The sequence below is a fragment of the Drosophila simulans genome, chromosome X, assembly GCF_016746395.2.
Source record: "Drosophila simulans strain w501 chromosome X, Prin_Dsim_3.1, whole genome shotgun sequence".
NCBI lineage: Eukaryota > Metazoa > Arthropoda > Insecta > Diptera > Drosophilidae > Drosophila > Drosophila simulans.
Window position 1 is genome coordinate 14,478,778 of NC_052525.2, and position 24,106 is coordinate 14,502,883.

Consider the following 24,106-nt stretch of genomic DNA (forward strand, 5'->3'; position numbering starts at 1 on the left):
TATATGATAAGAGGAACAAGGAAATCTGATTTCATCTATTAGCTTACCGCATCGCTTTCGTTGATGTCACTGGCCACCACATTGTGGCAGCGTAGTTTCCGTGCAGCTCCATCGAAAACCCAGAGAACATTATACGTGGGATCCATAGTGAAGGCTAGTTGTGGTGGCGATGGAATGGGTTCCGGGGAACTGGTACCCTGCTTGCCACCACGACGGCTCCTAGGCACAGACCCCGCCGATACCGGTGTCCCAGGTGCTGGTACTGCTGCTGCTGCAGCAGATGATCCCACCTCCGGTAGCTGTTCCTCAAAGATCTGATTCCTGGCCTCGTGCATGCTTCGGGACATCTGCTCGTTGATGGGCACTCCAGCCGTAGCTGTGCCCGTCAAAGCCGCAAGAAGCGACGAAGTGGAGGCATGTGCCGGCGAATCCGCAACCGGAGTCACGGCCACATCCAAATTGGAGTTAATCTCTGGTTGCTGTTGCTCCGGCTGTGCTTGCATCAGTTTCACAAAGTTGGTTTGTCCACGATAATGGGCAGTACAACTACCATCCCGCCGATTTATGGAGAGCGTGTGGAAGGACAGCGGAATGCTGGGAATGAGCACTATATCGGGGATGAGTAAAATATTGTTATTTGATTTTTTAAGAATCTTATGAGAAACTTACATATCGTCTTTTTATTGGCCACCACATGCATCTTGGGGAGCATTTGTGCCGTGATCAGGGATTCGTCTATCTTGATAAAGGTTTGATCTCCATTGGCTCCAATCCAGGTTACCTTCTTGCCATAACAGGGGCCCAATCCACTACAAAGGATAATAGATAATCATTAGCAATCATTATTCTACTAATTCAATGTGGTTATTTGCATACAAGACGGCTCCAGGTGAACAATTCCACAAGAACTTCTGACGCTGGGTGAGCACCGGCAACAGTGGAGGCATCTCCTTGGAGCCACTGGGCTGCACGTTGGCCGGCGATTGGGATCGCTCCGGTCCAGGCATGCCCACCGGCGCAACTGTAGGCGATCCTCCTGCTCCTCCATCAGACCCAGCTCCCACCGGAGAGTCATCGTCCTGGGGCGGAGGTTTCAGTCCATAATCACTGGGCAGACGGCCCAGTTGCCCCTTCTGGTAATTGCCAAACGTGTAGACCATTCCTTTCGATGTCAGCAGTACGGTGTGATTGCTACCAGCGGCCACTTGGCTGATGGCACCCGGTACCTGAACACGAACTGGTCCGCTCACCGGCTGCAGATCTCCACTGCCCAATTGACCATACTGATTGCTTCCGAAAGTGTAGACTTCACCGGCCAAGGTGAGCACCACCGTATGGTGCAATCCACAAGCAACCTGCACGACAGGCGATGAGCTGGTGAGCTGCAGCAGCTGCGGCGCCAGTGGAGCCACTCGAGGCGGATCCTTGTCCAGGTCAGTGGGCGTTGCAGCTCCTCCTCCGGCGGCTCCTGTTTCCAGTTCGCCCTTGCGCTCCTTGCGGCGCATGATGAGGGTTTTGGAACGCTGCTGGCGCTGTTGTACGTCACTGGGTGGAGGTTTTAGTTCCGTTTTGGCCTCTGCAAGTAGAGATCGGTATTTAAAAATGTAACTAAGATTTTATCGATCAGTAGATAAACTCACCATCGCTATCCTGGAGGGCAATGCAGGCGGCGCATAGGCCACACTTGGCACAGCCCGCATCTCCGTGACCACAGGGACATATGCTGCCCGCCAAACGCTGATCCAGTGGTACATTTAGAGCGGAGACACAGCTAACATTGTATCCCGTGCATTCTCGACAAATGACGCACACGCGGCACTGACCCTGCACCAGATTATGGTCATCGTAGTCGCACAGCGTGGAGAAGTCCAGTTTGAGGCGCTTGTCCAGTGGCAGCAGGGATGCAAAACAGGCGGCGGCCGTTGAGGATGAGGCAAATGGCGGCACATCCTTCACCGGCTGCAACTTGTTGAATATCCTGCCGCACTGACCCTTGTTGTTCAGCCCGAACGAGAAGAGCTGACCCTTGGCATTGAGGGCCACACAATGGGCCTTGCCCAGCGCCACCTTGGTCACATGCTGTTCCAGCAGCTCACTGACGAAGCCCATGGCATCGCAGTGGGCCGTATCCTTGCCATACATGATCAGCTTTCCGGTTTTGGTTACAAATGCAGAGGTGCCATTGTTGCAGGCGGCATGCACCACCACATGGCCATCGATCTTGGTCATCTTCTTCGGTTTAACCGCCTTCGGTTGCCTCCGGTTCTTGCTGCTATCACCATCTTCACCGCGACGAGCTGTGCCCGCAAAGAAAACGGTGCCATCATCATTGACCAACAGTGCATGAATGCCATCGTGTCCCACGGCCACATGGACTATATTGGCCGCCTTTGAGATGACCAGCTCGGTGAGCTTGAGCGTGGGGGTGCGACCGACGCACTTCAATCCAAGAGCAGCCGATTTTCCGTAATAGTAGACGCGACCATTACTGGCCCGCACCAAGCCAAACTCCTTGCCGCAGGCCATGCCCATAACATCCACATCTGCATCTCTGCAGGGTGCAGGTAGCTTTGGCTCGAAGCTATTGTGGGCCGACTGGATGCGCTGAATCTGATACTGATTGAGCAGCTCATCCTCGAAGGCCGCATAACCCAAGGTCCGGAACTTCTTGCGGGCCAACTGGAGCGGCAGTTCAAAGGGCGGCGGATCAATGTTGTAGCTATTGTGGTACAGATTTAGTTTCTTGACCACCAGTGTATCCTATTCAAAAAAAAAAAAACAATACTCATTACAAAATAATCTTATATAGTTATACATTCATTTTTAAATGTTAGGGATATTCTGTCATATTTTATTTGAAGTAAAAATATTTAATAATCGAAAATTGATTTTAATTGTGTTATTTTCTATGATTAGACTGAGATTTTAAATATGCAGATACTTACATCGCGATTGCTGCAGATGGCGTGCAGTGAGTCGTCGTCCGTGAAGAGCACGTAGTTGAGTCCTTCGCGCATGTGCAGCATGCTCAATGGACTCATCGCCTTGATGGCCAGCGTGTCCAGGCCCACCATTTGCAGTTGGTCGCCAGCACTGCGGCGACAGGTGCGCCGGAAGTAGAGCTGCCCGCCACTGTAGCCCAGCCAGGCGCTCCTCTCGTGGCTGAAGTCCTCATTCTGGGCATAGATGTGACCTTTGTAGGATCCCCCAAAGCCAGTGCCGATTTTTAGCAGCGTTCCGCCATAGAGTAGATAGACAAACACTCCATCGCAGGCCATTGCTGGCGAGGTGATGGGAGCACCTGTGCTCAAGGGCGGCAACTTCACGGGGAACTATGAAAAAAGTGCAGAATTTTTGTTTAACTAGGCATACAATAAAACTAAAAAACAAAAAACAGCGATCACTGCAAAATAAAACATGAACTCTTTATAAAATAAAACAACAAAAAAACACGAACCATGTGCCTAACTCACCTCATCGATCAGGGAATTGTGCGGCACCCCGTGGCTATGAAAATCCGGTCTGGTGGGCTTATTCAACGCCGCACTGATCACCGTGTGCTGCAAGGTGGCCAGTACCACCGGCAGCTGGACAATCTGGGCGGAGAGCTGACGCGGCGTCATCAGCATGGCGGCAATAGCCTTGAGCATCTTGCCCGTATCACCACGTGCGATGCACAGTCCCAGGAGGGCGGCACAGGCCATGGCCGACCAGTTGGCCTCCGCACCGGTGGCCGAATTGAGTGCCGCCGGCATGGTGGCCAAATCGAGAAGGAGATCGTACAGCGGATTGATCAGCTCCTCTGGTTCTAGCTTAAAACTCTCCGGCTGCTGTCCCTGGATGACATCCAGCAGGGCCTTCAGCGCCTTGGTGCACAGCAGCGGATGAACATGCCGGGCATCGGCGATCAGCTCGAAGAGACTGCGCAAACCGGCGCCCACAATCAGCGGCACAGTGGCGTAGACGGGCTCCCGTTCGGTGGGCTCCTCCGTGTCCGAATCCGCATCGCTGTTGGCGCTATCCCGACGTGGTCGCTTCTCTACGGGCAAACCGGGTCCTCCGACGACCACCGGCACAGGAGCCGGTATCCGGCCATCGACAAGGACTCCAACTGGTCCGCCAGGACCTGCATTCCCAGGCCCAACGGCGCCGTGCATAGCCATGTGCGCATGGCAAGAGCAATCGAGTAGGTTGCTTATCATGCAACTGTGGGCACACATCATGCAGCAGGCTGAGTTCACGTTATTGCTCCACTTCTTCTGGCTCGATCCGCCTTGGCCACTGGGTGCTCCGCCCTCCTGGAACAGGGAGTAGCGGGTCTCTGCCTCCAGCACCGTGGATCTAATTGCCGAGAAGACCGCAAACTTGGACGCATTCGGATCCAGTTCAATGTGCGCCACCGGAAACGAGGGCAAGATCATCAGTTGTTCCTTGACCAGCGGTGGATCTAGCGGATTCACCAGTCCGCCGGCACCCGCATTCCCTTCCAGAACCGCTGCAGCAGCTGCCGCTGCCATTGCTGCGGCCGATTTGTCCTTTCGACTTTTGCGTTTCGTTAACACCTTGCGATCGTGTTGCATTTTTCTGTAATAGAAAGGAATAAATGGGTTACAAAATATTATACAAAATGTATGATGAACTTGAATAAAAAATCAATAACCGCCTACCATGAAAATAACATTAGGCTATGCAGAAGAAATACAAGAGCTTGAGGAAAAGAAAATTCTAAAATTCATTAAAACAAAGATATAAAATAATACTTTGTAAAAAAAAACCCATTTTTGAACTAAAATCCTTTAAAAATGTAAGTAACAATTTATATCCTTGCACAAATGATAATCTTTTCATTTTTTTTAAATGTGTATCTGTTCGACAGGTGGGACGCACATATGTATATTTTGTACTATGAACTATGATAAACTTGAAAACTTTGATTTCGTGCGTTATTTGTTATTAGTTTATACACTATGTAATAGTTGATAAGTAAAACGCACGGAATTACCTTTAAACGGACTCACTTGAATGAAAAACTTATGAAAATATTCAGGGACACTAATCAAACTCTAAGTCATAAATCAAAAACGCATTCCAACTAACTGAAAAAGGGGAACAAGCTTAATTTGCGAGGTCCTGGCGAAGGACTTGCATTTGTTTTTGTTTGCCTACAGGAAGCTTTTCGCTCTTATTGGCTCTTATCAGCCTGCAAGCTTTTATCCTGGATGGCGGTCCTTATTTTTGGACGACAGATGCACATGCATATGTACACATATCGGGCACCAAGGTGCAAGCTTTGGGATGCACATATGTATATATATATGCATACTCGTACACCCACATGACCATTTTTGCGACTGAATGCATCCGGAACTTTTGTATCCTGCAGCTGACAGGTGGTTTTCAATACCGTTTGACACATCTAAAAGAGAGCTCAAAGTTCGAGAAGAAGCAATTACTGCCTCGAAAGTGTGTAACTTCCTCAAAGTCATTTACATCAATTCATTACAATGCTTAAAAGAGTGCACTTGAGGAATTTTTAAAAGAGGTTCCAAATAAAAATATTTAAAAAGTGGCGGTATTTAAAAAATAATATACAATGTGAAAAAATGTGTTTGTCAAAAACAAGTTCTTATTGGCAAACTTAAACCCAGTGTACTAAATCCGTGATACTCGAAAACCCAAAACCTTGGCGCAAACGTTTAATTATTCTAAAGCAATTTGTCAGTAATCAATAAAAGCAAGACAATAAGAAACTTTTTACACGCCTTCTGCCAAATCGATTTTCTTGAGCTGATTCGACTTTTTGCCAACTAACTGTTGTCCAGGTATTCAATTAAATAATCTTAATTCCAAGGTCCCGAATTGGTAACAATTCCTATATATGCCCTATATTTAAGACTCAACTCATTAAAGCTACTTAGGCAATGTGTCCTTTTCGAAAACTTTAAACTCTATTGATCTTTGATCAATTCTAATATTGTTTTAAACTAATAATCTGTCCTAACATATATTTTCCTGCTTTTAAATAGGTTTTAGACATTTAAATTAACATTTTTCTTCGCCAGATATTGGTTTTTCGATTATAGAAATAGTATATATAGAAATATCTAATCCCCAATCCGTTTGATGTGGTCTCCCAAGGATAGTGTTTTTTGGCGGTTTTAATGGAGAGGGACATTCTAAAAGCCACACCATCGCCTCGTGGGCCATCAGTGGATTAATGCAGGTCGCGAGGCACTCGCCAGTCAGCTGATTGAGAGCAGCGCTCAGCTGTTCGGCGCAGGACTGTCCACTTCCGCCCGTTGCAACCCCCAAAAATCGGGGGGTGCTGCGACAGCGCGGAGAGCGAATGTGAATTGTGTAGGGGTTGAAGACCCAGATTGGAAGCCGAAAGCCGAGTGCAGCAGATCGATTTTTCCACCCCAAGTCGGATGGGCTGTACGGGACGTAGGGGATGTAGGGGTTAGGGGGTGGCAACTGAATGGGACTCCGGGACATCTACTTATCCAGATGCTGGCGGGGATTACCTGCGCGTGCTGTTCGTGTACAGCTCGTAGAAGTGGTCGCCATACTTGAGCGGATTGAGCAGGCCAACCATTTTGGCCCGATTTTCCGTTAGATCCAGTGCTCCAATCGATATTTTCTATATATTCTAATGCTCCGTTACCGTAGCCGTTACTGTTGCCGTCTACCGTTACAACGTTATGCTCGCTCTCTCCCGTTTATCTCTTCTCTTCTTTGGCTAATGATTTATATTGCACAGCGGTTATTAAACAAAATATGAATTAACAACTAGAATTTAACTATTTTGCCGAGCATCGTCTGGCAATTTGAGTGCCATTTGTTTTTGCCATTTGCCTTTTGTCACTTTCACGCAAAAAAAAGGAAACACACACCGAGCGACAACGCAACGGTACAATGGGAACGAGGGAACTAAAACTTTCGTCCCGCTTGCTCTTGTGCGCTTCCTGCGAGAGAGGACGCTCAGCTGTGTGGGAGACAATGACAGTGTTGGTAACAGAGCGGCATGTCCTATTCTGTGCTTATAAAATTATAAGATTTCGGAGCTTTCCGATTTAAGTTCTGTCTGAGATTAAGGTACTTTAAGTCGCAGAAGTATTTCCTTCCATTTTTATTTTATTTATTTTAAATCAACAAATTTTATTTCTACCCTTCAGCCTTTGTTAAGGTTTTACAGTTTTATATTATGAAACAACGCAAAAGTATTGATTACTAAAATCACATTTGTTATTTAACTTTCAAAATCGGTCTCCCTTTTCCTTAAAAGTTCCGTTATAAAAGTTAACATTTAAAAATATTTCACATACATTGCAAGACAGCAGCTGTTCGAGCAGTGCTGAAAAACGCCGACGCATCGCGAGCTGGCAACGCTGCCAGCAGCTGTCACTTGCAACAAAAACAACAGGGGCAGGAAGAAGAAGACTTTGACAGCTGCGGCACAACCGAAATCGAAGAAAAACAATTTACGTAATTTAATTGAGCGAATTTCAATGGTTTGCGAGTGTACTAAATCAACTTTTCCCCACCCGCAGGATGGGCAACGCGCTGACGCACTACTTGAAACCGGACGTGATGCCCGGCCCGGATATGGTGCCTACCTTTGACCCACTGATGGGCTTCGAGTCGCGCAAGGAGCGTGTGATGATCGCCACCCAGGAGGAGATGGAGTCCGCCAAGCTGCCGCTGGAATTCCGCGACTACTGCGCTCACCTGGCCATCGCCTACCAGGCCTGCCGCAGCGACACCTTCCCGTTTGTGTACAAGTGCGCCCACCAGAAGCACGAGTACCTCACCTGCGAGTACGAGGACTACGTGCTCCGCATGAAGGAGTTCGAGCGGGAGCGCCGGCTGCTGGAGCGCCAGAAGCGCCTCAACAAGGCCGCCTTGGCTTAGGCTAGATACCCCTATACACAAAAAAAAACACCCCCAACAACACCAGGCGACGCTCCTGGCCGCGGATTCACTGCCACTGCCCCATGTTGCAAGCTAGTTTCCAGCGGAAATGTCAATAAACAACTCCATGCTAGTAATAATGCGGATCTGCTAACCATTTTTTTTTTTATTATCCATTAAACGATTGAAAAACTGTTCGAAAAAACCGACGAGTGTCTTGGAGATGTGGATCGTGGATGGATTATCCATTTATAAATGGATTTAGTTGGATGAGCAGTGGGATGAAGGTATGGATGTTATAGGAAATACAAACTGCAGTTGAACTGAGCGGAAATATCAATAAACAAATCGTCCACAGTATCTGCCAACTATTTATTTCTTAAACAACGCAGTTGTTGCCACCAGTGACGAGTACTTCAATAAGTTCCAAAATATTTAAAAAAAAATACAACTAATGTCTTAAAATGCAATCCAATTAAATAGATTGCATAGATTCCAATTGTCAGTGTAGTTCCTAATGTAATTTTTGTGTTCACCTCACCATGGGTAATTGGAACACAATGGCGTTTGCTTATCAACAAGTATTCTTTATCTAAACAATTGGCAATTTTAAAAACATTTTACAACTTTGAGATAGCTGGATATGTCGTTCTTGCCCTTTGGGTGAGATATTCATACAATAAGTCTTTCAACCAATTAGCTTTATTAGCTTAGAGTAAACCCTTTAAAATCGCATCCTTAAGCAGAATTATTAATGAACTTAGCAAGCCCCGTGTAGGCAGTAAAACACCTTTTATTCACAAAATTTCTGCATTTCTCATCTGCTTACAATCGTACAATTGCTTTCGTTTAACAATGCAACGAACATGCGCGCACACACAACACACCCCGTATATCACAAGCACACACCCGCATATCTATAAATATGCGGAATACTATATCTCTCCTGACTACATAATGTATGATATATAATCGTATATGCATAGATACTAACGAACTACTGATGATGGCAAGTGGTTTGTTTTATAAATTACATTCTAACTAGTGGGGGAGGATCCAGCTGCCGGATGCCGAGCAAATGCATCCTCGTTGCTCCGGCGCACACATCTTTGGTAGAGGCTTCTCCTCGTCACCGCGCACAGGACCGACCCATCAAATGCCCAATTTGCGCCACAGATTGTGCATCCGTCCGCCGGTGGCAAAGATGCTGCGCAGCATGAACACCTGGATGAGGCCCACACCGATCATGGCGCTGATCTGCAGCATAGACCAGTGGTTGACCTTCTGGAAATTGGACTCGGCCAGATTGCGATCGCGTGCCTCGTGCGAACGGAGCACATCCTGCAACTGGCGGGCCTTGGTCAGCTGCAGACGAATGCGTCCAATGAAGTCCATAATGTCCTGCACCTTCATATCGTAATACTCGTCCCGCGAGAGCCCAGTTAGCTCGTCCACCTCGTTCCACTGCGAGTCACCCTGCAGCTCCTCGCCCTCGCGTTCCACAATCAGCTCGAAGAACACTGTCTTGCGGTTGAACATGCTGAAACTATTGTCGAAACAGAACCGATAGTCGCCCTCCTTGGCCACCTCGTGGCGATGGACATTCTCCGGTTTCTTGAAGTCACTGACTATCACCAGGCCAATGGGGTCCAGCAGGGTGAAGCTGATGTCCAGGTCCCCATGCCCGCCATCGATTACCTGGTACTCAAAGTCGATGATCTCGCCCTGGCGCACCGAGTGGTATAGGCACTCCGTTTTGCCGGCGTCCACATAGACGGTCATCTCCTTGTCGTACGCATCCGCATCCTGGACGCCCAGCAGAAGTGCTGCGATGGAAAGGAGCAGGACCAACCCAGGCATTCCCAGCCAGATCTGGACGCAGTGACGCAAAGGTAATGAGTAATGGTGGCTAAATTTAGCCGGCTCTTTATCTTACCGCTTGCATTGTAAGCTGTTTAACCTAATATTAAAAAATACAAAATGCTCGCTGTGGCAGTGTGACCGTTTGCGGTGCAGAGTTCGGAAGTTTAATAAGTGGCTTCGCTTTTCGCGGTTTTTCAGCGATGCCATGTCATCTATTTTGTAGCCAGATATGTCGATTTTCAGATTTTGTATAAGTATCCTGGCACCGTAATAATAATATGAAATGAGAATATAGAATAAAATAAAGATATACTTTCCCAATTAAATAACTTAAGTGAAAAATTGTTAGTTTTAATGGCACGTGTTCTTAATTAATTACTTCGGCGAATTTGCTACCTTTCCTATAGTATATAATCAACATTTAGCTAGATTTCCAAGGGAAGATCTGGCAACGATGGCAATAACGGATTCTGCATTGGCGGCAAATTTAAATGAGAAAATTAAATATACCAAATGGTTAAAAACAAAAAATGTATATGATTAAAACAAGCAATTAAACCCGTTTTAATAACTTTAAGTTTAACACTAAGACCTGTGTCGCAAAGAGATGGAATAAGAATCCAAATATACTACCAACATAATAAGCAATCTCAAAAGTAATATAACAATAAAGATGTAAAATTTAAACAATATTGTCTTATTGCTTATGTTGTTTCAAAACCCTTTTAATTAGTATTTTACAGTATTGAAAACCACTTTGCAAGGTCACACTGACCAGGCCAAGAATAAGCTCGAAAGAAAACTTGGAAAAATAGAATAAAAAACGTCAACAAAAAATCGGAAAATCAGGCGAAAAAGAGACAGGCATACCGGATTATATGTCAGTTTTAGCTGATCACGTGAAGAGCTTATTTGCCACGAATCGGTTAAATTCGCAAAGATGAAGATCCGAACCAGGAGGAGTCTTTCCTTTTCCGGCTGTGGCTTCTTGGGCATCTACCACGTGGGCGTGGCCGTCTGCCTGCGCCAACACGCCCCCCAACTATTGCTGGAGAGGATTGCCGGCGCATCCGCCGGTGCCTTGGCTGCCTGCTGCCTCATCTGTGATCTTCCGCTGGAATGCATGGCCGGGGACTTCCTGCGAGTTGTCCAGGAGATACAACGGCATTCGTTGGGCGCCTTCAGTCCGTGGTTCAATCTGCCGGAGTGCCTCCTCGAGGGCATGCGAAGCTGGTTGCCGGAGGACGCCCATCTACTGGCCAGCGGACGACTCCATATTTCCCTTACCCGCGTCAGCGATCGCCGCAATGTGGTCATGTCGGAGTTCAGCTCCCGGCAGGAGCTCCTCCAGGCCCTCATGTGCTCCTGCTTCATTCCCGGACTGTCTGGATTGGTGCCTCCACAGGTGGGTTTCTTAGTTATTATTGGTGATATAGAAGCCAGAAGAAATCACGTACTTCCCATAAAATATCTAATAAAGAAATGTAAGAAATTTAAAAGCTTCCTTTCTGCGAAATTAAGATTATCAGCAACGACAAACCAAAATTTCAAACCAGGTGTTCCACTTGAATATATATGTATATAAGAAATATATGTATGTCTTATCAGGTCCGAGGAGTTCGCTATATGGATGGGGCCTTTTCCGATAATCTGCCGCTGCTGGACGAGCACACCGTCACCGTAAGTCCATTCTGCGGGGAGAGCGACATATGCCCACGGGATCAGAACCCCCATCTGCTCCAGCTGAACATCAATTGGGCGAACACTTGCATCCGATTGTCCAGGCGGAATCTGCGTCGCATGGTGCGCATCTTGGTGCCGGGCAGGGCGGATTTCATGGCCAATTTCTGTCAGCAGGGCTACGATGATACGCTCCAATTTCTGCGCAGGAATGGCCTACTCAAGGAGGGTTTCAGGGTCCAGGAGAAGGGCATGATCAGTTGGATCCATCAGCAGATGGAGAGGGAGAAGGAGCTGCGGGAGAGCCCAAGGGATATTGAGAAGGAGCACATAAATCGCATGACTACAAACAAAAAGGATGTGCAGCACAAGAAGCGAAGGAATCGTAAACATAGGACTCAAAGACCAAGCCCGCAGAGGACCAAGAAAACCCAGCACGAAAGGATCAGGAACGGAAGGAGTATGGAAATGGAGATCAGAAATCAGGAGAAGAACCACCAAGAAAGCACCACCAACGTGGAGAATCGGACACCGATCAAAGAGCAACGTCTGGAGAAAAGGCCACCAGAGGAGCACGATCACTATGGCAGCTCGCTCATGGGCTCCACCTGGTCGCTCCTGCGTCGCGTTATGTTCGCTCCGCCGCTGGCCAGGCACATGGTCCAAGTGATCGCCCGCCATCTCAGCCAGAGTCTCACGCTCTGCGAGCAGCCGCACTTTGATCTCGCTCTGATGCAGGCACCTGCCGCCTGCCACCCCTCGACCATCTCCTGCCCCCCATCGACGCCACTGGGTGATAGCGATAACGACAAAGTCAAGGCCCAACGAGTGTGCGAGGCCAGCCAAATTGAATCGGAAGATCAGGTGGCTGAGGTGGCTGAGGTAGAGGGGACATCCGGCGTTCATTAGGCGCCATTAGCTTTATCAGCGATCGTCAATCGATCGGTTTCCAATTGATTTTTATGTCTGTTCGCGCAATTACTTTTATTCAATGGACAAACTTTTCCGCGTTTTGTTTTCTCAAACATCGTAGCTTTAAATGTTTTTTTATGTACTGACTGCTGTGAATAACTTAATAAATTTGATCAAATATAATTGTAATTGATGTATAGCAACAAATTAAACGTTTTATTGAAAATATTTGAGTACACAAGATAAATGAGTTAATTTTAAGACTACATTAGCCAAAAAAAGAAAGAAATAAATCTCTGCGAAGATTCTAAGATTCTAAGCAACCGAAATTGAAATCCGCTTGCTGCGTTGCACTCGATTCTTCTAGCCGAATAAACTGATATAACCTCCAGATCCGCGCCTCTGACGCAGATTCTTATCAGCTAGGTGCAACGCAGGAGAGAATGATGCACGACGAGATCAGAGAAGTCGGCGCAATAATACCCATATATGTACATATACGTGCAATATCATACTCAATAATCAGAAGCGAGAGAATGAATAATAAGAATCACGCCACTTTCTGCACTTTGCACCTCGCCCGTCTCGCTCGCACACTCGTGGTGATCAAAGGATGCCACGCCCCTTACGCCGAAGGCGGTGGCTCATCCTGAGGCTTTACCACCGCCTGCCCCCCGGGACACTTCCGCTTCAACTCTCTTTCTTCGGTCTCTTCCCTCTCGTGTGTGTTTGTATTTGTGTGTGTTTTATAAAGTCATTCAGTTTTTTTTTTTTTTTTTTTTTTTTTTATAGTACTTACTCTTGATTACGTTTATAGTTGGAACGCCTTTATGGGTCCACTCTCTCCTCTTCCCCGCCCCCCTTTCACCGCGATAAGAATTGTCGTTGCCAGGCGAGGACTGGAAGACCAGACCTCGTCATCATCGCGGCGAGAAGAATCGGAATCTGAACGGGGGAGACCGGTCCAAAGTCCGGGTCCATTAACATCTTTACACTCGGAGGCCCCCCTGTGGAAGGGTACACACCTTGCGGTTGGCATTTCCATTACATGGGGCTGTCCAATGACGATCGTTACCTCCATGATCATCGGAATGGACCCACAAACGATCGGTGCATTGCACTTACACAGAGGATCTACCCATCAAGAAAGTTAATCAACGAAAGACTAGAGCTTCATTGAATATACAGCGAAGATTTACTTATCTTGGCATCAAGTCTTCAATCGGAAGAATCGGATTTACCTATCAATATCAATATGGTATCAAGAGTCCTACAATGGTGTTGTAGAGCACAAGGAGTAGATTTACTTATCATAATACCAATAATGGTTCTTCTAGCGAAGACAATAATAGTACGTAGAATTGGTCTAAGCTTTTCAAATTCGATAAGATTTGCGAATTCCTAGGTATTCTACTAGTTAGCAGCTACATTTATTGTGATTGATTTTATTTTGATTCCGTTTTTTCTCCCTGTGCATGCCATATTAGTCGACTGCGGTTTCGGAAACCCGTCGAGCAAGTCATGGGTTCCATGGGTTCCACAAGAAATACCAATACCTCAGCGAAGCCCTTTTCTGGCCAGACCGAAACTCATGAATATTTTCAGACCAAATGCATTTCGCAAACTCAAAATTATGCCAAGTATGCTGGGTCTGGGCCTGGACCTGGAGATTGATTCCCCAGGCACCAGGCGGCGGTCAAACTGGAACCTAGTCCAGACTTTGGACAGACCTCTGAGCCCCTGGGCATGTTCCTCGGGACGGGAGCGCAAATTAAAGCGATCGGCCAGACGTGGAGCATACAAATGAGCTGGTGGAGCATCGGGGGAGAATCCGCGAAGGAAGTGGATTGGCGAAGTCAAACGAAATGAAAAGGAAACTCCGAGAAGCCGACGTCGACGTTTTGCCCAATCTACAAGACGGATAATTGCATGGCCATTAACGCCGTCATTATCGACAGGGACAGAGTCACAAGTCCACTGGGCGACGACAGTGCGGCTCAAGAAAGTGGGATCTTAACTCTGGAACTGGAACTGGGCCAAATGGGCAAGCAGAAGTAGTTAACCCATACGTCATTGTAACTGGCAACCAAATACAAATTTAGGTATTAGGTATAGTTAGTTGACATACTTATTATATGTATGAAGCACATGGTTTTAGCAGCGATTTTTGATTTCCAGCAAAACGCACTTTAATATCACATGTTCGAAAACGTAGTGTTCATACATATAGACGCCTTATCTGGCCAGCAAGTGCTCCATAAATTCATTCGCTGCAGCGACTGAACTCTACACTGAACTCGAAATAAATCAGCGGACCGTACAGTGCTGTCCCGATAAGGCGCCTAATCAGATAGGGGGCAGTAGGAGCTCCTCCTCTCCGCTCCTCCCCCCACCGCTTATCATCGAGTGGCAGAGGCGAAAATAATTGAAAGAAATTCGTTGGCAATTCTCTTGTTCTTCGTTCCAGTTTTGCGTTGGTTCTTTTTATTAATATTTAATATTATCAATCTAATTGTTTAGAGCAAACATTATGGCTAGGTTCTCCATACAAGTGTGTGAGGGGAGAGGGGTGTGTGTTGTGTTATGTATATATATATATGGATATATATTAGGCATAATTCATTTTCATTAGCAATTAGACATCATCTGGTTGGACTCCCAGCGAGCGTACAATGGAATTTAAATAGATATAGAAATAGCATTAGGTATTATATTACGTATACGTACAGCTAAACCGCACTATGCCAACCGTGTGCGTGTGTTTCTCTCTATATGTATATATATCATATATCTGCGTATATGTCAGGCATATATAGGTGTGTTTTAGTATATATATATAATGTATTATTCAATGCATGCGTGGCACTTTAGCACAGCTAAAATTGACGAAAAAAAAAACGCTCTCTTCTGACTCCCGAATCTCTGCGACTACTATATCTTACAACTAGGATTGGTGAGGGCTATACTTCAAATAAATATTTACAAAGCAGGTGGCGCAGGAGGAGGCGGGCTTCTTGGGTGTGCGTTCGAATAACCTTCTCCACTTTAGATGATCCTCTATGGAAGTACTACTAGTACACTCAATGAAATAGTACGCAACAAAAAAAAAAGGGATTTATAAAATACATTATAAAATGGGCGGCGTGGGTGGTTGGTAGGGGGGTATCTTAGGTGGTGAGCGTGTGTGAAAGAGGATAATATCTAGCTATAGATAGATATAGTTGTAGATGGGCTGCTGTTTCTCCACTACTGAGACGACACCGCCGGCGCCCGTTTGCTTTTGGCCACATGTGGCTAGGCCACAACGGGCTTGTTGTTGCTGGTGGAGCTGGCGGAACTGGTGGTAGTGGTGCTAGTGGTGGTACCAAATGGCGAACAGGCGTCGCTGCTGCTGCCGCCAGACTGCTCCACATTCGTGCCCATCGACGAGTTAATAAAGTTGATGTACTGATGCAACTTGAGGGCCGCTATCAGGGAGCTCAGATAGTCGTTGATGTTGCCCTTCTGGACCTGCTTGATCTGTCGGGAGACATTTCGATAGACGCGACGCGAGATCTTGTTGGATAGCCGTCCAACCGTCTGTACTGTGTGTAGGACTGGATCCTCGCTGGCGGGAACTGGCACTACAAGTAAAATTAGCAAAGGCAATCGCCATTAGCGAGGGAATCGAGCAATAGTAATTTGAGTATTTGTTACGGGTTATAAACAAGTCATTGATTGATTAGTAAGTGTGGCGCTGTGTGGGCTTGTGTGTGCTTACCATAAACTTGTTGAGTTCCCTATCGATAATGCCTACGATCTCTGGATTTCTTCTAACGTACTCAACAATTTCGGTTATGATTTTCAGGGACATGGACAGAAATACCGTCGAGGCGGCCACTAAGAATCTATCATCAATCTCTTGATCCTGATCCCGGTCGTAGCTCTCCCCAACAACAATAACTAACAAATGGCACAGAGAAAGAGAGATAGAGAGAGAGATATTAATTTAGAAAATTAGTGACACTTTTTGGAGGGTGTTGGGCGGTTAATTAAAGTTAGGGGCGGGCACAGGACCAGGATCAGGATCTGGGTGTCGGAAAACCCAAGGCTAGAGACAACATTTATCGCTCGACTCGAAATCGTAAATATTTCTGTATATTATATTCCCATTTTGTTCTCGTTTTGTGTGTGAAATTATCGCCATGCTTGATTAGTGTTCATGCTTTTTTATTTACTTGCTATTTTTATGCTTATTAGACGGTGTGTTAGTGGTAGACAAAGAAAGAAACAAACGATCGAACGAACAAAAGATCGGATCGGGGATCGGGAACTTACTGTCATTTTCAGAACTCTTGCCATTCTGCACGACGGCATTTTGTTTATCATCTGAGAATTAAAAATATTTACGATTTATATTTAGAATTTTGTTTACACACCGCGCAAAAAAAGTGAGGGCAGCAGAAGGCAAACAAGCTAATTTTAAATTTTTGGGCCAACAGATGGAAAATGGTACGGAGCCAATAAATAATGTTCTCCACCATCATACAAAGTTCTTAAATAAAACTGAATTCTAAACTTATTCGCTCTGAAGACAGTATTATTAATTTTTTTAGAAAGAAGTATCTATTATAATAATAATGGAAGTACGACAGGACAAAATGATCTCATGTAGTTGATATTAAATTAATAAAAAAAAGTAGTTTTAAACGTAATGAAATGTTCAACAAGATTTCAATTTAGTTGCATCAATTAACTTTTATTTTAATAATTAATTTTGCGTCATGGCAATTGGGAGATTCCAAGTGAAACCACTGTGCAACGGCTTCAATGAATAAATATATAAACAAAAGAACCTCACATAGTGCCCTACTTTTTTGTAACTCTACCGTCAACACTCACCATTATCTTCCTCCACATCCGACTCGCACTTGGGGAAGTAGTATTCCAGGAGACGCTCGGCCAGCGCCGTGGTGGTGTCCACTCCGTTGACAGCCAGACTGCCGTACTGGGTGGCCAGCACCTCGTTGGCCTTCTGCCAGGCGAGATCCTTCAGCGAGGCGGCCTTCTGCTGGCCAGCTGCCTTGAACTTGACGACGCGCTCCAGATGGGGCTGCACCACATCGATCACCTTGCTCTTGGCCTGGTTGTAGATCTCCTGGGGTGTGTCCTTGATGATAGGGGCCTTTACCTCCAGCTTATCGATGCCCTTGACCAGGGTCTGGTCCACATAGGCGATGGGTCGGTCCAGTTTGGTGACGAAGGGAGCCGCCGTTGTCACCGCGCGTGTCACACAATCCTCGGCTGCCGTTAAAGCCCATTCGAAGACACGATTTTTGCCTGAAAATATGAATAGTTAACATTACGATGAAACATACAGATTGGAAATCATATAGGTATACTTTAAAAGTTAACAGCCTGTTTAATTTAGAGATCTAGAACTTCTAGAATTTCTAGAATTGTGTAGCAATAACCCACACATGTGACACAAGTGCGGAGAGCGCGCTTATCAGTTGCAACCGTAATAATAATAACAATAATAATAATAATACTAATAAATATGTAGCATTTCTGGCTGATAAGCAACTGCGCAGTTCACGAACCCCAGGGCCCCTTGGACCCCTATTCTATCTGTCTGGGGCCCGCCAGTTTAGACTTTGATAGTTCGTCACTCGGCAAACACATCATCCATTCCAATTCCAATTCCAATCCCAGCAACTGCAGCAACAACAACTGCGAAATATCACAAACAAGTCGAAAGTCCAACTAGAATTGTTGTTGTTGTTGCTGCTGCTGCTGACGGTGAGACCCCAAGAGCCCCTTAGCATAAGTGCTGCGCGCTTTAGTTAGTTTCCAGCCAAATCTAGCTTTATTCGACAGCAGTAATTGGTATTGTCTAGCAAGTGTATTAAGTATTTGTTTTTCAGAGATCCGTGCTTTTACGATCAGCAAACTTAGGCTGGGATCAATATTGAGATAAAAACTAGTAACTTTATTCTAGCTATAATTAAAGTACAACCTTAGCTTAACTTTTGCTCAGACCTAGCAGCACTGCCAGCGCCAGTGGAGTGGCCATTGGGTCTGCTTTGCTTTTTCTCTCCTCAAAACGAGCCCCCTTTTATTGTCGGCGCCTCTGCGGCTGCAGCCTACGTGCGGTGGCCTTTTTGCCGCCCGCCAACTGCTCTCTCTCTCCCTCTCTCTTTCGCTCTCTGTTGCGTTGGCCAAGATTGTTTTATTATTATGTAAATTTTAAGCGAACTTTGAACGCAACGCGTCACGAGGGCAAAGTGCCGGCCTTTTTGCTTTTCTTATTGCTAGGTCATGGTTGTTGTTGCTGTGATTTCGATTATTGAACGACCGGCAATCAATTTATATCAATTGAGCTTAATTTCTGGCCAATTAAACTTAAAAAAAAAATAAAAACAAAAAAAAAAGAGTTGTTGTTGCTGCCCTCTATGTGTTTCGAGTTCGAATTGCAACTCGAATTAAAATGGCGAAGCAAAGTCAAAAAAGCAACGGTTTCGGTTTCGATTACGGCTTCGAGTGCATATGGTCGCTGCAATTGTTGTTGCTATTTACCTCCTCCTCCGCCGGTCGTTTATTCTCTATATGTGCCGTTAGGCGCGCCAAAGTAACGGGACTTGGGCGAGTTCAATGCACCCGGAGGAGGTCTTATTTTCATTTTCTTCTTTTTCCTTTGCTGCACTTACCTTTTACTTTGCCATAGACATCCTGGGACTTGTCCCATGCCGCATTTACCACGGGCAATTTGATGATCCTCTCGAGGGATTCAAGGTGCGGCAGAAGGTCCTTGGCATCCTTGGGCTGGTCCACATCGTTTATCGCCGTTCCATTGCCAGTTGTTCCGTTCCCGGTGGCGTGTTTCTGCTCTGCGCTGGCCATGATCAGTTCTCTTTGGTTCCTCTTGTGCTGCTTTCTGCTGCCCTTTTCACTTTTTCTTTCTGTCTTTCGCTATCAAGCTCTTTCGCTTGCCACCGCACTTTTCTTTTCGCCTCTTGCTTCTTTTTCTTTCACGAACAAAAAAACAGCTTAACCTGCTAGTGAGTGTGCAAATGTAGGGTATGTCTGTGTCTGCGTTCTGGAAGCACTCTGTTTTATTTTATTCCTAGCACTTTTTGGCACGTCTGCTCACTTCTGCTTGCTGGGACTCTCTGACTGATTTGCGAGCTGCGCGGCTGGTTTATTATATGAGCGACTGCCGCCGCCAGTGTTGCCAGCGCAGAGCAACAAAAAGCTATGAGCAACAGTGATGCCGCAGCTGGCAAGAAGTGGATGAAAAAATGTAAGTAAAATAGCTAAAAAGTACAGTTTTTACCAACAGAGCTTACTTCTTGTTCAGACCCCAGCCAGTTTTTTCAAGATTTATTAGCCATAAATCTTGGAAAAACTGGGGTCGAGGGTAATAGGGCTATTATACAATTATTATTATTAAAATTTAACCATGAGCTTTGACAAGTACGGTTGTTACACATTATAATTATAATACTAAACACTTCAAGCTATAAGCCATTCAAACCATACAAATTTTGTTTATCAAATATGTTAAGCATTGTTGTGATAACTTGTTTGAGTAAATGGTAAAATTGGAGACAGTTAATAAACAGTGCTAAACACATAAAAAGGTTAAACTAGCCAAAAATTATAAATGAGCTTAGGAACATTTCATTGGAACATCTATCGTGAAAATAGCTAAATCGTTTGCTGCTGTAAGATAGTCTTCGCTGCGGAGAGAGCAGAGCGCCAAAACAGCGACAGCGAGAGATTGAGATCAGGACTCTCTTTGGGGACCCCATATAATTATTATATGAATAATTGTACTCTAGTTTTTGACCAGAACACTTAAATTATTATGATAAATTATTATAGTACAAACGATTTGTTTGAAATAAGTAATATTGTGTACTACATTTGTTTTAAATGAAAATGAAAATATTTTTGACACAATTTTCATTATCTTCATTTTCGAGGTAAAACATAATTAGAAAATCAGGTGAAAAAATGTACCATTATCAATTTATAGACAGTTTTTCTATAATGATCTTTCCAAACTGATTTTGATATTTTTTCCCCGATCTATTCAGAGTTCATAGTGCAATTCTTCTGTGTTGTCCTTGGAGGGGGTCCAATTCTTCTGCCCAGAAAGCAAGAGAGCTGAAGAGAAAGAAAGAAATTTGGGAAAAGAAGAGAGACAGCGCCTATGTTTGTTCGCCATGCTTGACAACTAGATTAATTAATACGTAGTGTCGGGCGCAAACAAAGTTTAGATTGAAGTACATTCCAAAATATATTTATGTATGTGCATACGTGCATATGTATTTTTGTATATGGGGGCACTTCGATTATCAATGGCCAATGGGCAACACCACGCAAAAGCTTCGTGCGACCTTTGAACCCCTGCCACCGCATCGATAATACGCCACTGCACAGTCAAACATCTACATTCAGTATTCTACGTAATACTTGCCGAATGCTGTGTAATTCGCTTGGCAATCCAAAGTCCGATTAGTGACAAAACGAAAACAAATTACGAGAACTACAAGCGCAAAACGTGCTAGCCACCAAAAGTTAACCCCTAAAAAGCGGCACCGTCCCCCCTTTTTTTAAAAAAAACATCAATCAGCACGTTTTTAGTCCCTAAAATCTACAATTCGTACATAAAGGAATAACTTCCTTGAGTTAGATGAAGAGTTAATAAAAACTTTGGAAAATAACCTAATTCCTGCATTGCAAATAGAACGGACTTAATTTTAACAAAATAATTTGAACAACTTAGTATTCAAGTAATACAATTGGATTTCAATTAGATCCCAAAGAAATCATAAAAGTAGAGCATTCTCCATCTTTGGAAGCACCTAGATTCCAATAATCCAAAATGGGTTAATGCCCTCAGTGAATTATGAGCTATATAAGGTAATTATGTCTGTCTGATAAGGCTTAACCACTAATGCGCATATTAACCAGGCCCTCGAGTTGGGAAGGTTACCAATGGCTGCTAGTCTGTAGTTCCAAAGTCCGGAGCTGTCGTCACAACACTGTTTATGTTGTAACCAAGAGCAGGTGCTGGACTTATCGTCACTACTTGGTCCGGGTTCCGATCGGCGATATCGGACGTAAATAAACCAATGTAACCGATTCGATCAGTTTGTTGCACTTATTTTAGTTTTTATGTGGACTTTGTAGGCGTGGTATCTGGACATTACAGTAAACGAAGGAAATCACTTCAACCATGTTTACCTAACTGATTTCACTAGCTGATAATTAAGATTACTGGAATGAATAAATATTGGAGGGTTTGTAACGAGTATATTACGAAGCTATTTCATATTTTCTTTTTACAGATAAATAGGTTGATCAAGGTGAATAATTTTGAAATGAAATGTTAAGATTAAATTACGTTTTAGTAGGGCTGAGCAAAAAAGTATTTATAAATAATAAATATTCTCAGCTTTTTATATGGATGTACATATGATGTATATACATACATCAACAGAAGTTATTTGGAATTGGAATAATCCGCTCAAGAGCTGTATATATGTATGTATGTAGAGCCGATTAGCAGTTGGCCGCACGTAGACAAGCCCCAGACTTTATACTATAGGCTCAACAGGCCCAAGTATATATAAATACATACATATATATATATACATATTTATATATATACGATCGACCGTTATCGAGACCCAAAGTGTGTCCGTCTGTGGGTATTTTCCCAAACGGTTGAGCCTAGAATTCCATTGGCATCTAGTGCCAAAATTGTAGAAGCCTCGGCGTAATCTATATATAGAAGGAGGAAACATTCAGGTAATGATGACATATATTGGACTTTGGATCAGCGGCGTGAGTGAGTTCCTCTATATATGTACATGTCGGAGATTGAGTAGATCTAACGTATTCTTTGAATTATTATTTGAATGCAACCGAAATTATGTGGTTGATCCGTTATGTCAAGAATGAGCAGCGAATAATAAAATTCACGGAGAGCGTTCCGTTATTGAGTGGACATCATTTGTGTGTGTATTAAATGAGCATGGCACCTGTGGTGGTTTTTGTAGAGTTTCGTGGAAACGAAGTAAGGATGATGAAATAATTTAGTGAATTTGAGGACTAAAGGAAAAGCATCGATAGAGCGAGGTTTGATTGAGTTAGTCTGGAGAGAACGATCGAAGGAGCAACACGCAGGCGATTTGATGTGCTTGACAATATGGATGATGAGTGAAAGAAAAATCGCGCTCGGCTTCTCCGACATACACATATGTACATACATACATGTGAAAGGCGAATGAGTCGCTTGCTGATTATATTAAGTTTTTATTTCCTTTTTTTTCGTACTGCTTTCTAGATGGATTGTACTTTGCAGATAAGGGGGTTTTGAATACTTTTTTTATACGCTGCTTCATTCATTTAATGCCTTTGTTTTATAATTGTCGCCGGTTATCGTTATGAGGTATAAGCCTTTAAGCCACCTATTAAACAAAGTTCGCCATGCTTATCGCAATCTAGTGACACACGGGTTCAAATTACTCGAGAGTCCAATTGCAGAGGCGATTAAATTTTTGAGATTCATTGAAATGGGCCAAAAGACCCACATACATATGTAGATTTCAATTGATGGGTGCTAAACTAGTTGTGTAAGCTTCAGAATTAAGGTAAATCGTAAACCTCAAGTAACTTGACCTTTGCACAGCTTATCACAATAAAATTTGGTATACAATCTTATTATTAAATGTAATGACGATAAATATAAGAAAGTCGACATTCAAAACATTTTTTTTTTCTAAATACCACGTCCTACATTGGTCTAATGAACTATTTCAGTTCACTGAATTGTACGGCAATCGGATTTAAATGTATGCAAACACTATGGAAGAGGGGTAGCTTGGGGTAAGTCCAATTCGTCATGGGGCGAAAACCCACAAAAGACTAGAAGGAACAAGAATGCCGGGCACCACAAAAAGTCGTCTGGCGGTTTGGACTTTGAACGGTTTACGTGATGTCGTCGTCGTACGATGACGATGCCTCAGAGACTGAGAAAATTCGATGCCGGTGCTGGAGCGTGTGTGTTCCATTAAAAAACAGAAAAGAAATAAATAATGAACGCAAACCAGAAATTAAAGAACTCTTCGACTAATTTTAGACGGGGCCAAAGACCAATTCATGCGAATACGTCATTGCTTGTAGATAAATGGGTGTCTTCGTACAATGGGGTGCAAAAGTGGTTCAAACTTGTTTTGACGGGCCCAAACTAGAAATAAAGCTTATAGCTTAACTAGAACCCTAGTTACTTGGAGCTGGTCTTATGTAACTTGACTCTGGGATAAACAATATTTGTTACATTTAATATACAACTTTAATTTTCAGAAATTAGGCATCATAGATATGATTTACGAGCATTCCCTGACTGGTTCCATGGATTGAAATGAATATATGGGTTTACAATATCGTTTGCAAGAAATTTCCCAGGTGGCAGCTCAGTATCTTGGAACCAATCTTATGTAACTTGCCTCTTGAGCTATATATCCCCAGAGGGATATATATATGGGAAATCGGATATGTGGTATTGTATCAGGCTGCCTGGAAAATGCGTCTGTGCCCCAGATTGGGGATCACATCGGGCATGTTTCGAGTTTGAGTGGGTCTCCATTAAGCGGCAGACATCTAATCAGACGGCGAATTGCCTCGTTTCAATTCATTTTCGTCTGCCTGAAAGACGCTGACAAACCAACGACCCTACAAACATACG

General features: G+C 44.4%; 5 protein-coding genes across 7 annotated transcripts in view; 2 read left to right on the forward strand and 3 right to left on the reverse strand.

The window, feature by feature from the left end:
* Positions 1–7,007, reverse strand: part of LOC6725977 (E3 ubiquitin-protein ligase highwire) — a 44,711-nt gene extending 37,704 nt beyond the window's left edge. The window contains exons 1-7 of the mRNA XM_039297434.1: positions 6,525–7,007; positions 3,474–4,584; positions 2,946–3,332; positions 1,641–2,760; positions 877–1,576; positions 670–809; positions 48–607 (exon numbers count right to left, since the gene is read on the reverse strand). Coding sequence (XP_039153368.1) covers positions 48–607; positions 670–809; positions 877–1,576; positions 1,641–2,760; positions 2,946–3,332; positions 3,474–4,584; positions 6,525–6,595 — 4,089 coding nt within the window. The 5' untranslated portion in view covers positions 6,596–7,007. The remainder of the gene's footprint in view (positions 1–47; positions 608–669; positions 810–876; positions 1,577–1,640; positions 2,761–2,945; positions 3,333–3,473; positions 4,585–6,524) is intronic.
* A 257-nt stretch (positions 7,008–7,264) lies between these two features.
* Positions 7,265–8,065, forward strand: LOC6725980 (NADH dehydrogenase [ubiquinone] 1 beta subcomplex subunit 7). The gene is made up of 2 exons (XM_016173929.3): positions 7,265–7,485; positions 7,551–8,065. The coding sequence occupies exon 2, from the start codon at positions 7,552–7,554 to the stop codon at positions 7,909–7,911; it is 360 nt and encodes a 119-aa protein (XP_016039354.1). The 5' UTR covers positions 7,265–7,485; position 7,551; the 3' UTR covers positions 7,912–8,065.
* Positions 8,066–8,686: 621 nt separating this feature from the next.
* Positions 8,687–9,954, reverse strand: LOC6725981 (transmembrane emp24 domain-containing protein 5). Its single transcript, XM_002106927.4, has 2 exons — positions 9,848–9,954; positions 8,687–9,783 (listed from the first exon to the last, which is right to left on the reverse strand). The coding sequence occupies exons 1-2, from the start codon at positions 9,854–9,856 to the stop codon at positions 9,064–9,066; spliced, it is 729 nt and encodes a 242-aa protein (XP_002106963.1). The 5' UTR covers positions 9,857–9,954; the 3' UTR covers positions 8,687–9,063.
* A 556-nt stretch (positions 9,955–10,510) lies between these two features.
* Positions 10,511–12,573, forward strand: LOC6725982 (1-acylglycerol-3-phosphate O-acyltransferase Pnpla3). The gene is made up of 2 exons (XM_002106928.4): positions 10,511–11,179; positions 11,383–12,573. Exons 1-2 carry the CDS (start codon positions 10,715–10,717, stop codon positions 12,361–12,363), a joined length of 1,446 nt encoding a protein of 481 aa, XP_002106964.1. The 5' UTR covers positions 10,511–10,714; the 3' UTR covers positions 12,364–12,573.
* Positions 12,574–14,812: 2,239 nt separating this feature from the next.
* On the reverse strand, positions 14,813–19,555 carry LOC6725984 (lipid storage droplets surface-binding protein 2). 3 transcript variants are annotated; one of them, XM_016172568.3, is made up of 5 exons: positions 19,056–19,555; positions 17,248–17,685; positions 16,684–16,734; positions 16,127–16,308; positions 15,645–15,989 (listed from the first exon to the last, which is right to left on the reverse strand). In XM_016172568.3, the coding sequence occupies exons 1-5, from the start codon at positions 19,246–19,248 to the stop codon at positions 15,846–15,848; spliced, it is 1,008 nt and encodes a 335-aa protein (XP_016039355.1). In that variant the 5' UTR covers positions 19,249–19,555; the 3' UTR covers positions 15,645–15,845. The 3 variants fall into 3 exon arrangements, with proteins under 3 accessions (XP_002106966.1, XP_016039356.1, XP_016039355.1); XM_002106930.4 differs by lacking the exon at positions 16,127–16,308 and having other exon boundaries at positions 14,813–15,989; positions 19,056–19,554; XM_016172569.3 differs by lacking the exons at positions 16,127–16,308; positions 16,684–16,734 and having other exon boundaries at positions 14,813–15,989; positions 19,056–19,554.
* Between the last annotated feature and the right edge of the window lie 4,551 nt (positions 19,556–24,106).